Source organism: Heterocephalus glaber, unplaced genomic scaffold (genome assembly GCF_053883595.1).
Source record: "Heterocephalus glaber isolate CG9 unplaced genomic scaffold, H.glaber_assembly_v1.0 deba00001429, whole genome shotgun sequence".
NCBI lineage: Eukaryota > Metazoa > Chordata > Mammalia > Rodentia > Bathyergidae > Heterocephalus > Heterocephalus glaber.
In genome coordinates this window covers 24,091,742-24,108,112 of record NW_028258294.1, presented here as the reverse complement: position 1 = coordinate 24,108,112, position 16,371 = coordinate 24,091,742, and the positions used below count along the sequence as shown (strand labels likewise).

The window sequence follows — 16,371 nt, the reverse complement described above, 5'->3', positions numbered from 1 at the left end:
CCAAATAATTTTGAATGCTAGGGTTGGGAATGTAGCTCCATGGTGGAGGGCATGCTTGGTGTAAGTGAGACCCTGGGTTCCATCCCTAGCACCAAAAAATAAAAGTAAAAATATGAGTACTGGAAGATACTTCCCAAATATTTTGTTCTATTTATAATGTAATGACAGACACAGTATAAATGTGTATGAATTATATATATACAACTTACAATGTAGTGATATATACAATATACTTTTAATCTGTATTATTGACATTTTTATCATCTCTTTCTTAGATACATAACCAATAAAACAATAAAGTACTGATTTTTAACATTTGAATACTCACTACTGGAGGGATGCAAAGAGTCCCCCTAGAGAGTAGATGGAGACCTCAAGTCCATCTGCTGAGGAAGTTCTCGGATCACATCATGAAAAAAGAATTTCAGGATGTGTCGGTGTGCAGCATAGGCAGATTTATTAGGCAGGGTTATAAACTAAGAGGGAACAGAAAAGGATTCCATCTTGAGTAGCTGGAGGAGACACTCTGATGCAGAGGTTCAGACTGGCCTGCCCACAAGTCCAGCTTTTGTGGCTTAGCTGAGGCAGGCCAGAGTCCGGATGATTATTAACTCAGTTCTGGTTTTGTAGTTCCTGAGGAATCATTTTGGCTTAAGGAAAAGTTTGCCTTCCCTGAGATGATTGGTCTCGCTTGGGAGGGGAGCTTCCTGGCTTTCCATCATGGGGTGATTGCTTCTGTCTGGGGGAGGTCTTCCGCTTTGCCTAGAACCCATGGTGATTATGGTTTTGAAGACTTTTAAGCATCAGTTTAGGGTTTCTGGACCTGGATGTAGCAAAAAGTTGGCATTTAGGTGTCTCTGCAAACCTTGAAAATTATTTTAGTTGTTCCTACCTTGTCTTGAGTCTTGAAGGGAAATGAGATAGACCAGGTAAATTTATGGCTAATAAACCCTGTAAACAGATACTCCACATGTGATTAACAAGCATTATGCAAAGCTGAGCAGGGATCTGACTCAAAAGATTTACGATAATAAGGAAGACAAAAAATTGAGTTTCCCTGTCCCTTTCTACCTTTTTTTCTTTACCTTACTTCTGTGGCCAATTCAAGTTATCTCAGGGTCTCAGAAATTGGAAAGAGATGGACAGCATTGCACCATTAGATGTTATTTCTACCATGCAGGTACAATAAACCAGTGGTTCTTAATCACAGCACTGAGACATTTTGGGTTGTCACAGCTGTGCTCCTGGCATTTGATGGACAAAGGACTAAGCATCCTATCATGCACAGAGCAATCCCCACCACACACACACAAAGAACCATCTAGCCCAAAATATCAATAATGCCACTGTTAAGAAACCCTGCAACAGGCATAAGTAACTTCAAGAGAAGACTATAATCAGCCAGGAATAACAGTGCATGCCTGTGATCCCAGCACTCAAGGGGCTAAGGCAGAAGGATTGCTAGGAGTTGAAGGGCAGCTTGGGCTACCAGTGAGTTCAAGACTTACCTAAACTACATAGGAAAACCCTGACTGAAGAAAACCCCCCCTCAAAAAAAAATTGTAAATCATAGCAAACTGTAGAAAAATAGTGATGAGTTTTGAGTATTTATTTTTGTTTAATTTTTATAACTATGGTTAAGTGCCAGCAATAGCTTAGTTTTTTCCTTTGCACTACTTCAGAGAGATCCTATTTATTTATTTATTCATTCATTCATTCATTCATTCATTTTGCAGCCCTGTGGATTAAACCCAGGGCCTTCACACAGAACTACCTCCTCAGCACTTTATATTACTTATTTTGAGACAAAGTCTTGCTAAGTCACTAAATTGCCCAGGCTGGGTTTGAACTGGTGATCCTCTTGCCTCAGCCTCCTGGAGCGCTGGGATTACAGGTGTGCACTACCACACCCAGCTCAGAGTGATGCTTTAAAAACACATGTCAGAGGGCTGGGGATTTAGCTCAGTGGTTCTGGCACCTGCCTCAGCACAAGGTTTTGAGTTCAATTCCTGGTACCAAAAAAAACACAGGTCAGATCATGTTTCCAATATGTTGCAGATCATTACTCTTATAAAATTTAAATTATTAGAAAAAGAAAAAAACCAGATACACAAACTTAGAAGTCCACTGATCACATGTTTGTATGCCTCAGCAATATCAAATTGCTATAAACGTTTCTAAGTGCTCTGAATTTCTTTATATCATTTGGTCACACAATTCTGGGGTAGCATGCACCAGTGGACCACACTTGGAGCAGCATGACCCACCATATGCATGCAGGAGGCCCACCCCTCCTCCTCCTCGAACTGCACCTCCCCACCCCACCACCCCAGTCTATCTCTGTTAACTTTTCTGCAATGTGTTATTCTGCTCATGGCAAATTAATGAAAATTTTCTTTAATTGCTCAATACAGTTCATTAGAGAAGTAAGAAAAAAATGAGCTTTTAAATTCCTCAATTCTCTCACCACTTAATATTGATACATTTATGTGTGTGTATATATGTTTATATATGTTAACATGTATGTTCATATATATTTCAATAGGAAGAGCTATTATAAATGTTATAGATTGTTTAATAAACTCTTTAAAATGAAAAACCATTTTTCATATCCATATGTATCTTCATCACTTTTATTCTCACAGAGTTCTATTGTTGTATAAATGTATTATATTCAGTCAAGCAGCTAATTTTTTTTGATGGCTTCCGATTTGCTAGAAATCAGGGTAGGGATACAGCCATAAACAAGAAGAATCTGCTCTGAGGGGAATTGGCACTGTGGAGGGATGAGATAGAATGAATGTTCAACAAATAAGCATACTGACGATTCCACAAAGAGACATTAACTTACTTTGTCGGCAACCTCTAAACACCCCTTACCTATATTTGGGGCCAGCAGGTGTGGTGTGAAGAAAGCTTAGGTGAAATTATTTAGATCAAAGTGCCTGGTAAACACAGTCACACGGTTAAGTAAAAGGTATTTTTAAACCCAAGATTAAATTTTTTACTTACAAAAGTGGGAAAGTATTGGGGAAAATGCTGAAATTTTCCTGAATTATCACAAATACTATCATGTGATATTACATACTCCACATGTTTTGGTTATGTATTAAAACCAACCAATATGCATTGAAAACAAAAACCACAAAGTTTAGTTCTTTAAAGAATATTAGAAGAGGGCCAGGGATTTAGCTCAGTGGTTTCCTTGCCTGCTGCGCAAGCGCAAGGACCCGAGTTCCATCCCTGGTACCAAAAAATAAAAATAAAATAAAATTTAAAAAAGAATATTAGAAGAACCACTATAGTCCTATGTCCTATTTATGTTTAGTTTTTCACTTTTGTAAAATCTAGAATGAAGCAATCATATATAATGTTTATGAGTATAAATGAGACATTTTTGAGGACAATTTGACAATCAAATTTTTATATGCATGCTCTTTCCTTTTTAATGAAGATATGTATGTACATGTGTGTATATGTATATATCTAAATTACATGCTCATTGCAGAAAATCAAACAGTATAAAAAGCACAGTGGAATAAAATATTTTTCATTCTTGATCCCAGGTCCCTTAGTATGCTGGCTCCTCCCCAGAGATAGTCACTATTAGCAGTTTCTTTTACACCCTTCCAGAGACAGTCAGTGCAAATATATATGTGCATACCTTTTGTCACAGCAATTCTAAAAATCTATTCTATAAAAATAGGAGCCCATGTTACACAAATACATGTATAAAAGATATACATGTATAAAAGGTATACTTTGGAATCAGGAAAAAAAATCTGAATGTCAAATGGAAAAAAGATTAAGTAATGGGCTGGGGATTTACTCAGTGGTTCAGTCACCTGCCTCGAAAGCACAAGGTCCTGAATTCGATCTCCGGTACCAAAAACAAAAAAAGATTAAGTAACATACCCATACCTAAGAATGTTTTGCAACTATAAAAACAAGCAAAATACATATGTAGCAATATGGAAAAGCCTCCAACGCATGTTAAGTAAAAAAGAAAAATGTAGAATTTGATCACATTATAGCAAACAAACCTATGTGTGTGTGTTTATATACTGTTTATAGGTATATACACACAATATGTATATATACAACATGAGTGTATTTATACATGTATTTTGAGTTTTAAATGTGTAAGAAAAAATTGGAGGAATCTCATCTATTAACAGAGAACTTTGAAAAATGAATTGGGCTAAAAAATGAGGTTGGATGATTTTTACTTTTCATTCTGTATTATTTGAATTTATGTATTTACATAGTGGCAACAAATTTACAGAGCATTATGAATAAATTTAGATTTTTAAACAGCAGTGAGATGTTAAGGAATTTACATATATTTTAATGCTATTTAATTGTCCTGGTTTTGTTGTTATTTATAAATAACCAAAGTTACTGTATTCTGTATGTGGCCCACTCAAAAAGAAAATGGACAAGAAAAGGTAAGAGTAATAACTGAGATGAACACTACGTTTTAAAACTCATATAATTTTCTCACATTTTAAAGTTAAAATTTTGATAGGCTTTTTTAAAGTTACATAAATCTCAGATGAAAAATCTATCCCCTAGGGACCAGGAATTTAGCTCAGTGGTTCTGGCGCCTGCCTCACAAGTGCAAGGTCACGAGTTCAATCCCCGGTACCACAAAAAAAAAAAAAGTCTGTTCCCTGTATTTGTCTTTTTAAAAAATATATTGATAAAAAATACATTGATGGTGTCTTTAAAATTATTAAAACTGATTATCACACCATCCACAGGGAAAACATTTTTTTCTCAGAGTTCTTGGATTGCAGGCCTGCCCTACCACACCAGGCTTGAGGTAGAATTTATTGATGTAACCATTGTCTTAGGATTGTTGGTGTGCACCTGTAGTCCCAGCACTTGGGAGGCTGAGGCAGGCAGATCACTTGAGAACAGTCTGGGCAATATAGCAAGATCCCAACTTAAACAAACAAAACCAAACTTGGTCTAAGTTACTTCAGAGATGCAAACATTTAACCTATCTCTCATGCCACCTATGGCTATTTGTAGGGAAAGATAAAAGACACAATATTTTTCTTATAAAAATTTTTTATTGAGGAGTTGGTTCATGTACACAATACATCTTAATTCTTTTTTTCAATCCCCTTCCTCTCCCTCCTCCATCTCCTGGTCCCCTCCCCTTTTGGGTCCCCTTCCTCTATTATCTATCTTTTATTTTGCTGTTTAATTATTTATGCTCTGGGTTTCTCATATAAGAGAAACCATGGGATATTTAAGCTTGTGTGTCTAATTTATTTCACTTAACGTTGTGGTGTCAAGGTGCATTCATTTTCATGATTCAAATTTATCATTCTTTATGACACAGTAGCACTCCATTGTGTATAAATGACCCATTGCCTATTGATTCATTTGTTAATGGACATAGAGTCCCATTCCAAGTGCTAGCTACTATGAGTTGTACTGCTAAAAACATGGAATGCATGTATCATTGTAATATGATTTTAATTCTTTTGGGAAGATACTGTACCTAGAAGTGGAATAGCTAGATAAATGGAATTTCTATTTTTGGGTTTTTAGGGAAACTCTCTACTGACTTTCATAGTGATTTTACTAGTCTACATTCCCTCCAAGAGAATAGAAGTTTTCCTTTTTCTCTGCAGCCTCACCAGCATTTATTATTATTTGATTTCTTAATCATAGCCATTTTTTCTGGAGTAGAGTGGAATCGGTGTTGTTTTAATTTGCATTCACTAATTAATGGCTAGAGAGGTTGAACACTTTTTCTCATGTATTATATTTACTGGTCATTTGTGTCACTTTTTTTGAGAAGTGTCTATTCATTTCAGTTTTTATTGAGTTTTTAATTTGGGGGATCTAGTATTTTGAGTGCTTTATATATCTGTGTATTAGTCCTCTACCTAAGGAATATCTGGCAAAATGAATTTCCTCATTCTGGAGGTTGTCTCTTGTTTGATTGTCTCCTTTGTTGTGTAGAAGCTTTTCATTTGATATGACCCCATTGGTTGATTCTTGGTATTATTTCTGAAACATTTGGGCTTCTGTTCAGAAAGTACTTGCTTATGCCTATGTCTTTTGAGTTTTACCTATTTTATCTTCCAGCAAATTAAATGTTTCTGTTTTAACATTTAGATCTTTGATCCACTTTGATTTTAGTTTTGTACATCATGAGAGATAGGGGTCTAGATTCAATCATCTGCCTGTGGAAAACCAGTTTTCCCAGCACTATTTATTAAAGAGGCAATTTTTCCTCCAGTGTATGTTTTTGGCCTGTTTGTCAAAGATAAAATAGCTGAATGTGCCTGGAATTGTTTCTGCATCCTGTATTCTGTTCCATTGATCCACATGTCTGTTTTTGGTCAATATTATGCTGTTTTAACTATTGTAGCTTTGTGTAGTATACCTTGAAGTCCAGGATTGTGATGCCTCCTGCTTCACCCATGTTGCTCAGGTTTGCTTTTACTATTTTGGATTTATTATGGATTTTAGGATTATTTTCTCTACATCTGTGAGAAATGCTATTACTACTTTGACTGGGGCTGCATTAATTCTGTGTATCAGTTTTGGAAATATAGCCATTTTGGCAATATTGCTTCTGCCTATTCAAGAGCAGGGATATATTTCCATTTTCTGATGTCCTCTTCAATCTTCTTCAGAGGACTGTAGTTTTTGTTGTAGAGGTCTTTAACTTCCTTGGTTAGGTTAATTCTTAAGTATTTAATTTTTCTTAATGCAATCGCTAATAGTATTATTTTCCTAATTTCTTTCTCAGTGAATTCACTATTAGCATACAGGAACATTATTGATTTTTGAGTGGTGATTTTGTATCTTGCTATGTTACTGAATTTAGTTATTAGTTCTAGGAGTCTTTTGGTAAAATTTTTTGGGTCTTCTATGTAGAAGATCATGTCAACTGCAAATAATGTAATTTGACTTCTTCTTTTCCTATACATATTCCTTTTATTTCTTTCTCTTTCCTGTTTTTCTGGCTAATTAGATTTCAGCTTTTCCCTATTTACTATGATGTTGGCCATTGATTAATCGCAAATGGCTTTTATCCGATTGGGGTAAGGTCCTTCCAAAACTATTATTACCATTAGGGTTTTATCATGAATGGATGTTGATTTTGCCAAAGGCATTTCTGTGTCTATTGAGATGATTCTGTGATTTTTTTAAACTTCTATTTATGATGTTTTACATTTATTGATTTGTGTATGTTGAACCATCCGTACATCCCGGGGATAAATCCTTTTTGGTCATGATGTGCTATCATTTTGATTTGTTGCATTCTGTTTGCCAGGATCTTGTCGGAGATTTTTGAGTCCTATGTTCATTTAAGAGATTGACCTGTACTTCTCTTTTTCAGTTGGGTTCTTTTCTGGTCTTGGAATCAGGATAAAGCTAGCTTCTAGGAATGACTTTGAGAGTACTCCCTTTCAATTTCATTATGGGGTTTGATGAGTATTGGCATTAGATCATCCCTAAAGTTCTTGGTAGAATTCAGTAGTGAATCCATTGACACCTGGGCTTATTTTGTTGGTAGGTTCTTTTTTTTAAACTGCTTCAATTTCATTACCTGTTATTGGATTATTGATTTTTGAGTGTTGATTTTGTATCCTGCTATGTGACTGAATTTGGTTATTAGTTCTAGGAGTCTTTTGGTAACATTTTTTGGGTTTTTATATCTTCATGGTTCAGTTTTGGTTATTCATATATATCTAGGAATCTATCCATTTCTTCTGGATTCTCCATTTATTAGAGTACAGTTTCTCAATGTAGTTATTAATAATCTTCTGGATTTCAGTGGTGTCTGTTGGGATTTCAAATTTTTCATTTCTAATTGTATTGATTTGGATCTTTTTTGTCCTTTTTTTTGGTAAGATGGCTAAGGGTTTATCTATTTTGTTTATTTTGTAAATAACCAACTCTTTGATTCATTGAGTCTTTGTATCTTTTTTATCTCAATTTTATTAATATCTGCTCTGCACTTTATAATTTCCTTTTCTGTACTAGCTTTGGATTTGGACTGTTCTCATTTTTCTAATACCTTGAGGTTCATCATTATGTTATTCATTTGGGCTCACATTGTTTTTCTGAGGTGAGTGTTCACAGCTCTAAACTTCCTTCTCAGGACTACTTTCATTATGCTCCATGAATTAGGGTATGTTGTACTGGCATTGTCATTTGATTCTAGGAACTAATTTCTACCTTGATTTATTCTGTTTTCCATTGATTATTCAAGAGAGTATTACTTAATTTCATTGTGTTTACATAATTTCTTTGGGTTTTTTGCCATTTATTTCTAGTTTCATTGCAGTATTATCTAATATTATGTATGAGATAATTTCAATTCTTTTGTATTTATTTATGCAAACCAGTTCTATGCTGGCTTAGTTACTCACTATTTGCCCTTAGGCTTTGAAGGTTAGTATCTTCATCCCTAACATAAGCATATTAATAAAATCTGTTATGCAAGATTGTGTTGGAATTAGAAAAAAAATAAACAAATTGGAACATATTGGGCAATCAATAAATAGTGACATTTGATTAGAAATATTTTGATGCCAAATCTCATTTACATTGTTTCCTTTATACACCTGTATTTAATTTTTGTTGAGTTCTAGTGGCAGAATTGGAATAGAGCATCTAAAATAATTTCTTTTTGTACCAGGGATTGAACTCAGGACCTTGCGCTTATGAGACAGGTGGCAGAACCACTGAGCTAAATCCCCGCCCTAAAATAATTTTAATGAACCCTTTTTGTTTATTTTCTTTTAGGACTTTCAAACGTCTCAGAAAAAGGAATTCAAATTGACAAATCAGGATAGAGCTGCAAGAATCATTCAGAGGGCCTGGAGAACTTTCCTTGTGAGTTTATTTAGCAGCTTTATTGAGATTTAATTTCTGTCATAAAATTCATCTGTTTAAAGTATACAACTAATCTTTTAGTACATTTACAGAATTGTGTGCTACCCTTTGCTTTAAAAGCAATCTAAGTTTCAAAAAGATACAATTTATTATTTCATTAGCTTCACAAATATTTATTGAGCTCCTGAATTAGGCCAGGCACTTTGACAGTGGCTACTAGCAATAAAAGTATGATTAATAGGCTCATTTGACTTTCACCTCTTAAATGCTTTTGTTAGGGATATATTTACTCATTTAAATATATATTGAGTCCATACTCTTGAGGAACTTAAAGTTTAATAACATATTGTATGTGGGTAATAGTTACTTATTGTGTGTTATATGGATAGAGCTGGTCTCATAAGTATAAGGAACATTCCAAGTACTTAACCTGGTTGGGTGAGAATGAAGAGCTAAAGTGACTGCACTGTTCCCCTCTAATAACAGCAATACTCTGTGTATAGTGAGGTTGGGTGAAGTTGGATAGCTGTTTGTAGCACACAAGGCCACAATTGTAGCAGTTAATGAAATCTTGAAAATCTTCCATTGTTTACCTCTTCTCCTTCTACAATAGCTATAAAACCTATGCTGGGGCATAATTATATGGACTTCAAACATTAAAATAGTAATTTTATTTTAAAGCTGTTTCTTCTTTTGTTGGTGTCTATCAATATGCTCATCATCTAAGTTTAAACTTTACCATTTATAAATTTTCTCCCATATCCAACTCACTGCACATCTTTGAATACCTATCCATTCCTGGCACTGCTCGGCATTTTACAATATAGCCTTATCCTTGAACTTCAGTAGAGAAGCAATGCACAAGTATATATTTTTAAAGGCATATATGGATTGGTAGACTAAGTGCACATTTTCACCTTCTATCGCAATAAGGTCCCCTTGAAATTGACAGTATGTAAATAACATATCCACAACACAGAAGGGGGTTCATAATCAGTTAGAAATCTTACCTAATTCTGGAAAACTAAAAATAAATGAAACTGGGTAGAAACACTTGCCCAGACATACTTCAAGGGGCTCTGGTAAAGGAATTGCTTCGTCACTGGAATGCCAGAAAGGATATGAATTTGAAGTCAGCAATTTAAAAAGGTTACAAGGAAGACTGAAGACAGGGGTTAACTGGACACCTAGACATGGAACTGCTTTGGCTGTTGTCTCCACTGTCCCCTCCAGACCCAGAGGTACAGGTAGATAAATATTTACCTATGTCAAAATTTTGCTGGTAGATGAATATATAACATTAGGCAAACAAGCACAAGTATGAAGGCTTTTTTTTTTTTTTGTACCGGAAATGGAACTCTGGACCTTACACTTTCGAGGCAGGCAGTGGTATCACTGCGCTAAATCCCCGGCCCTTGAAGGCTTTAAAAAGGAAGGAGGGTCCGGGGATTTAGCTCAGTGGTGCTGCCGCCTTCCTCGAAAGTGCAAGGTCCCGAGTTTGAAGATCAGTGACTATATAGGAAAGGTACGTCTAGCGTGGATTTGGCACTCAAAAGTAAAACCTTGCCTGACCAGCCGACGATTGGTGAGGACCTTGGCGTGTGGAGCCCCGCTCCCTCCCGACGCCCACCCCCCAGCGAATAGCCAAGCAGGAGCCTGCAGCAACACCGTCCCCGACCCCTACCCGCTACCTGGTTCCACACTACAGAGGCACAGGAGGTCATAAAGGTCATTGTCCTGAGCTCCAGAAGACAGAGCAGAAGTGAACAACAGAAAGAGGGCCTCTCTCAGGCTCCTTGATGAAAACTGAACCCTACTGGAAAAGTAAAGAGAATCTATGCAATAAAGGCACACCAGAACACCTTACTTGGTAAGTTGGAGGGATCATCACCTCACATCAGAGCCTGGACTATCTTCAGGGGAAAGGCAGCTGGAACGTGCAGTAGAACCTTGCAGAATTCAACCCTGCAGGAGTACAGAGAGCTCAGCTTGGGACTTGCAGCCAGATATCTGCCTGAATCTCACTGGTCTGCTGCTGGCTTGCTGAGACTCATTGACTTATATCTGCACACTGCTGCCCACATTGTCTACTGTGACAGCAGAGACATACTCTCAAGGAGGCCCCTCATTTTTATTTTTTATTTGTTTTTTTTTTGGTTTTTTTTGGTACTGGGGATCAAACTTGGGTTCTTGAGCTTCCGCAGCAGGCGGCAAAACTACTGAGCTAAATCCCCAGCCTCATTTTATTTGTTATTTTTTTAAAAAAATTTTCCTCTTTTTAATTTTTAATTTTTACTTTTTTCTACTCTTTTAAAATTTTTATTTTTCTCTTCTTTTTTTCTTACTTTTCTCTTTTCTTTCACTCATTCTCTCACAGTCCCACATGGTTCTTCATCTCCCTCTTTGTTCCAGTTCTGGCCCTAATTTGGATTTCTTCTTTGTTTTGCTTCTTCTCTTTTTCCTTCTCTCGATTGTCATTAGTTTTAAAGTAAAGAAAATACAGTTTCTAGCCTCCCTATTACTGTTAGGTTGTTTTGTTTTCATCTTTATTCTTTCAATCTCTCTTTTCCTCTTATCTTCAACAGTTTGTTAGAGTTTGCATGATCTTCCTGTGTCCTCTGGCCTCACTGCTAACTGTTCCCTATCCTTCTACCTGTCTATCCCTCCCTCCCCAACTTCTTCTAACTCCCCATCGTGAGGGGTAAAGCTGCTATATTGAAGAGTTTATTCACTGTAAACATATGTTGGGCTGGTCCTCAATTTTGATTTAATTCACACAGTTAAAGGTGATAGATTAATAGCTACCACAAATTGTCATTTTCTAAGCTGTGCTTGATGCTATGGTGTTGCTGATTATATCACTTGGGCCAAGGTGTTGATTGATCTAATCAGTTGTCCTTCCTGGTATAATGAAAATGAGACAGCCTCAGAGTCATTAGAGACTCAAAACCTAAAGACCAGCTACATCTGAAAGACACCTCTGAGAAGCAATCATTCTATAAGGGTTCTAAATGCAAGCAACAAAGTTACTTACAATAAGCTATTTTGAAGTATCAACCCATGAATTAAACCAAGGACATTACCAAAAACAAAAATGAGAAGACATTTAAGCAAGGCACAAACACAGACTTCCACCCCATCAAAGGCAAATTCTGGGGGAAACAAGGTGGAAAACTCTGATAATCAACCACCTGGACACCCCGAACTGATAGCACAGGAAGTAACAACACAGATGAATGAGGCTTGAGAAAAATTCAACAGAGAAATAACTTCTCAGATAACTACAGAGATGGTGAGCAGAGTGAAAGACATGACTAGAGGCTCTAGAACAGAAACAAATAAAAAAAAATAGATGAGCTCAGAAACATGCTGGAAGCCATGAATGCCCAGCATGAGAAAGAAAAGGAAATCATGATCACCCGACATAAGAAAGAAATGAAATCCATGAAAAAGATTCAAACAAATACACAGGACATTAAAAACTCCATTGAAAGTATTCATAGCAGACTAAGAGAATGTGAAGATAGAATATCAGATACAGAAGACAGGATTGTGGTTAGTGACCATGAAAACAGAGATTTCTTAAAAATAGTAAGGGACCATGAGAAATCAATTCAGCAGCTGCTAGATGATGCAAAGAAGAATAACAAGACTGATAGGAGTCCATGAAAAGGAGGAGAAAGTACAATTGACATAAATAAAACTGTTCACAGAAGTAATAGTAGAAAACTTCCCAGACAGAGGTAGAGAATTGGACATAGAGATAAGTGAGGCATATAGAACTCCAACTAGCCATGATGAAAAAAAAATCTACACCTAGACGTATAATAGTCCAGATCCCAAAAACCCAACAGAAGAACAAAATCCTACAGGCAGTTAGAGAAAAGAAACAAATCACCTGAAAAGGAAAGCCCATCAGAATCACAGCAGACTTCTCAACACAAACCCTCAAATCAAGGAGAGCCTGCCTGGAGTGAAGTATTTCAAGCCCTAAACCTAGACTGTTGTATCCTGCAAAATTATCTTTCAAAATTAATGGGGAAATTAGATACTTCCATGACAAAGAACACCTGAGAAATTTCATGAACACCAAACCAGCACTCCAGACAATTCTAAAAAATATCCTAGAAAAAGACAATGAACATCACAACTCCATGAGGCCCAACAGAGGGAAACCACTAGGCAAGGAAAGTAAAGGGAAAGGTGGAAAAATAAATAAAAGAGCCCAAAACAGTAAAACATCATGACAAGGATGAGTCAATATTTATCAATTATAACCATCAATGTTGATAGCCTCAATTCACCAATCAAAAGAAATAGACTGACAGAATGGATTAAGAAGCAAAATCCAGCAATATTCTGTATAGAAGAAATACACATAACTCAAAAATAAATTCATAGACTGAAAGTAAAAGGATGGACAACAGTTCTCCACATGACAGGAACCCAGAAAAAAGCAGGGGGAGCAATCTTATTTGCAGACAAAGTAGATTTCAAACCAAAACTAATTAAGAGAGACAAAGATTGTCACTACATCCTTGTGAAGGGAACAATCCAAGAGGAAGACATGACAATCATAAATACATATGCACCAAATACGAATGCCCCCAACTATACAAAACAAATATTAATGGACATGAAAAACCAAATAAGCACTAATACAGTTGTAGTGGGGGACCTCAGTACCCCACTGTCACAAAGAGATAGATCATCTAGACAAAAAATCAACAGCAAAACATTAGAACCGAACCAAGCTATTGAACAAATGGACTTAATAGATGTTTACAGAGTGTTCCACCCCACAAAATCACAATACACATTCTTTTCAGCTGCACATGGGTCATTCTCCAAAATAGACCACATGCTAGCTCATAGGACATGTTTAAGTAAATGTGAAAGAATTGAAGTTGCCCCCTGTATATTATGAGACCATAGTGCAATAAAATTGGAGATCAATAGCATAAGAAACCGCAAAACCCCCACAAACACATGGAAATTGAATAACACTCTCCTGAATAACCAATGGGTCACAGAGGAAATTAAAGAGGAAATTAGACAGTTTCTACAAGTAAATGATGATGCCAGTAAAACAGACAGGAATCTATGGGACACAATGAAAGCAGTTCTATGAGGGAAATTCATAGCAGTAAATGCCAATATTACTGAAACCGAGAGAGCTCAAATAAATAACCTAATGGTGAACCTCAAGCTCCTAGAAAAAGAAGAGCATGACAAACCCAAAGCTTGTACAAGAGAGGAAATTATAAAGATCAGAGCCGAAGTCAATGCAGTGGAGACTAAGAGAATGATACAAAAAAACAATGAATCAAAGAGTTGGTTTTTCAAAAGAATAAATAAACTCGATAAGTCTTTAGCCAACCTTATCAAAAAAAGGAAAGAAAAGGGTCAAATCCATGTGATTAAGAATGAAAAAGGTGAAGTCACAACAGATCCACCAGAAATCCAGAGGACCATCAATACCTACTTCAAGAACCTGTACTCTAATAAAATGGAAAACAGAAGAAATGGACAGATTCCTAGATACATATGAATTGCCAAAGTTAAATGAAGAAGATATAGAAATTCTGAACACCCCAAATACAATTTGTGAAATTGAAAACAGAATTTTAAAATTGCCAATAAAGAAAAGCTCAGGTCCTGATGGCTTCACTGCTGAATTCCACAAGATATTTAAAGAAGAATGATCACCAATATTCTTTAAATTCATCAATGAAAGTGAAAGGGAAGCAAATACTTGCAAATTCATTCCTGGAAGCAAGTGTTTCTTTGATTCCAAAACCAGGGAAAGACCCAACCAAAAAAGAGAACTACAGGCCAATCTCTCTGACAAACATAGATGCAAAAATCCTCAACAACATACTGACAAACAGAATACAGAGGGTCATCAAGAAGATCATACACCCTGACCAAGTTGTATTTATCCCAGGGATGCAAGGATGGTTCAACATATGTAAATCAATAAATGTAATATGTTATATTAACAAAGCCCAGGACAAAAACCTGGTGATCATCTCAATAGATGCAGAAAAAGTATTAGACAAAATCCAACACCCATTCATTATAAAAACCCTACAGAAAATTGGAATAGAAGGTTTTATCTCAACCTGATTAAGGCTGTCTATGAAAAAACCAACAGCCAACATCATACTAAATGGTCAAAAACTGAAAACTTTTACACTAAAATCAGGAACAAGACAAGGATGTCCACTATCACCACTCCTATTAAATATAGTTCTGGAAACAGCCACAGCAATTAGACAAAGAAAGAAATAAAAGGAATAAAGGTAGGAAAGGAAGAAGTTAAACAGGCATTATGTGCTGATAATATGATACTTTACATAGAAAACCCAAAAAACTCTTCCAAAGGACTCTAGACTTACTTGACAGATTCAGTAGAGTAGCTGGATATAAAGTCAACACTCAAAAATCAGTAGCCTTCTTGTACACAAATAACAGACTCACTGAATGAGAAATTTGGGAAACAACTCCTTTTACAATAGCTTCCAAAAGAATGAAACATCTAGGAATCAATCTACCAAGGAAAGCAAAACACCTCTACACTGAAAACTACAGCACTCTGAAAAAAGAGATTGAAGATGATGTAAGAAAATGGAAAGACATCCTTTGCACCTGGGTAGGAAGAACCAATATAGTGAAAATGGCCATACTTCCAAAACTGCTCTATAGATTTAATGCAATCCCGATTGAAATTCCAACAATAGGGCTGGGGATGTGGCTCAGTGGTTTTGCCACCTGCTGCACAAGTGAAAGGATCTGAGTTCAATCTCTGGCAAGAAAAAAAAAGAAATTCCAACAATATATTTCACAGAACTAGAGAAAACAATCCAAAAATTCATTTGGAACCAGAAGAGACCTAGAATAGCTAAAGCAATTCTAGGCAACAGAGACATGGCTGGGGGTATCACAATCCCCAACTTGAAACTATACTACAAAGCTACTGTGATAAAAACAGCATAGTACTGGCAAAGAAACAGACCCAAGGATCAGTGGAATAGATTGGAAGATCCAGAAACAACTCCAGACATACTTAGCCACCTCAACTTTGACAAAGGAGCCAACCTCCCTCATGGAAGGAGAGATAGCCTATTTAATAAATGGTGTTGAGAAAACTGGATTTCAACCTGCCAAAGATTAAAACTAGACCCATACCTATCACCGTGCACTAAACTAAGATGGAAGTGGTTTACTGATATATATATTAAAACAGAAACACTAAACTTGCTGGAAGATAAGTTAGGTAGAACTCTTGAAGACATTGGCATAGGAAAAAACTTTATGAACAAAACCTCAGTAGCATGGGAACTAGCAGAAAGAATCAACAACTGGGATCTCATCTTATTAAAAAGCTTCTGCACTGCAAGAGAAACCACCAACAGAGCTAAGAGACAACCTACAATGTGGGAAAAAAATTTTAGCAGCTGTACCTCAGACCAAGGACTGCTATCTAGAATATAT

General features: G+C 36.2%; 1 protein-coding gene across 1 annotated transcript in view; it reads left to right on the top strand.

The window, feature by feature from the left end:
- The first annotated feature begins 1,138 nt into the window (after positions 1-1,138).
- CUNH11orf65 (chromosome unknown C11orf65 homolog) overlaps positions 1,139-16,371 on the top strand; it is a 54,893-nt gene continuing 39,660 nt past the window's right edge. Inside the window, 2 exon segments of the mRNA XM_087212035.1 lie at positions 1,139-1,180; positions 8,785-8,874. Coding sequence (XP_087068161.1) covers positions 1,139-1,180; positions 8,785-8,874 — 132 coding nt within the window.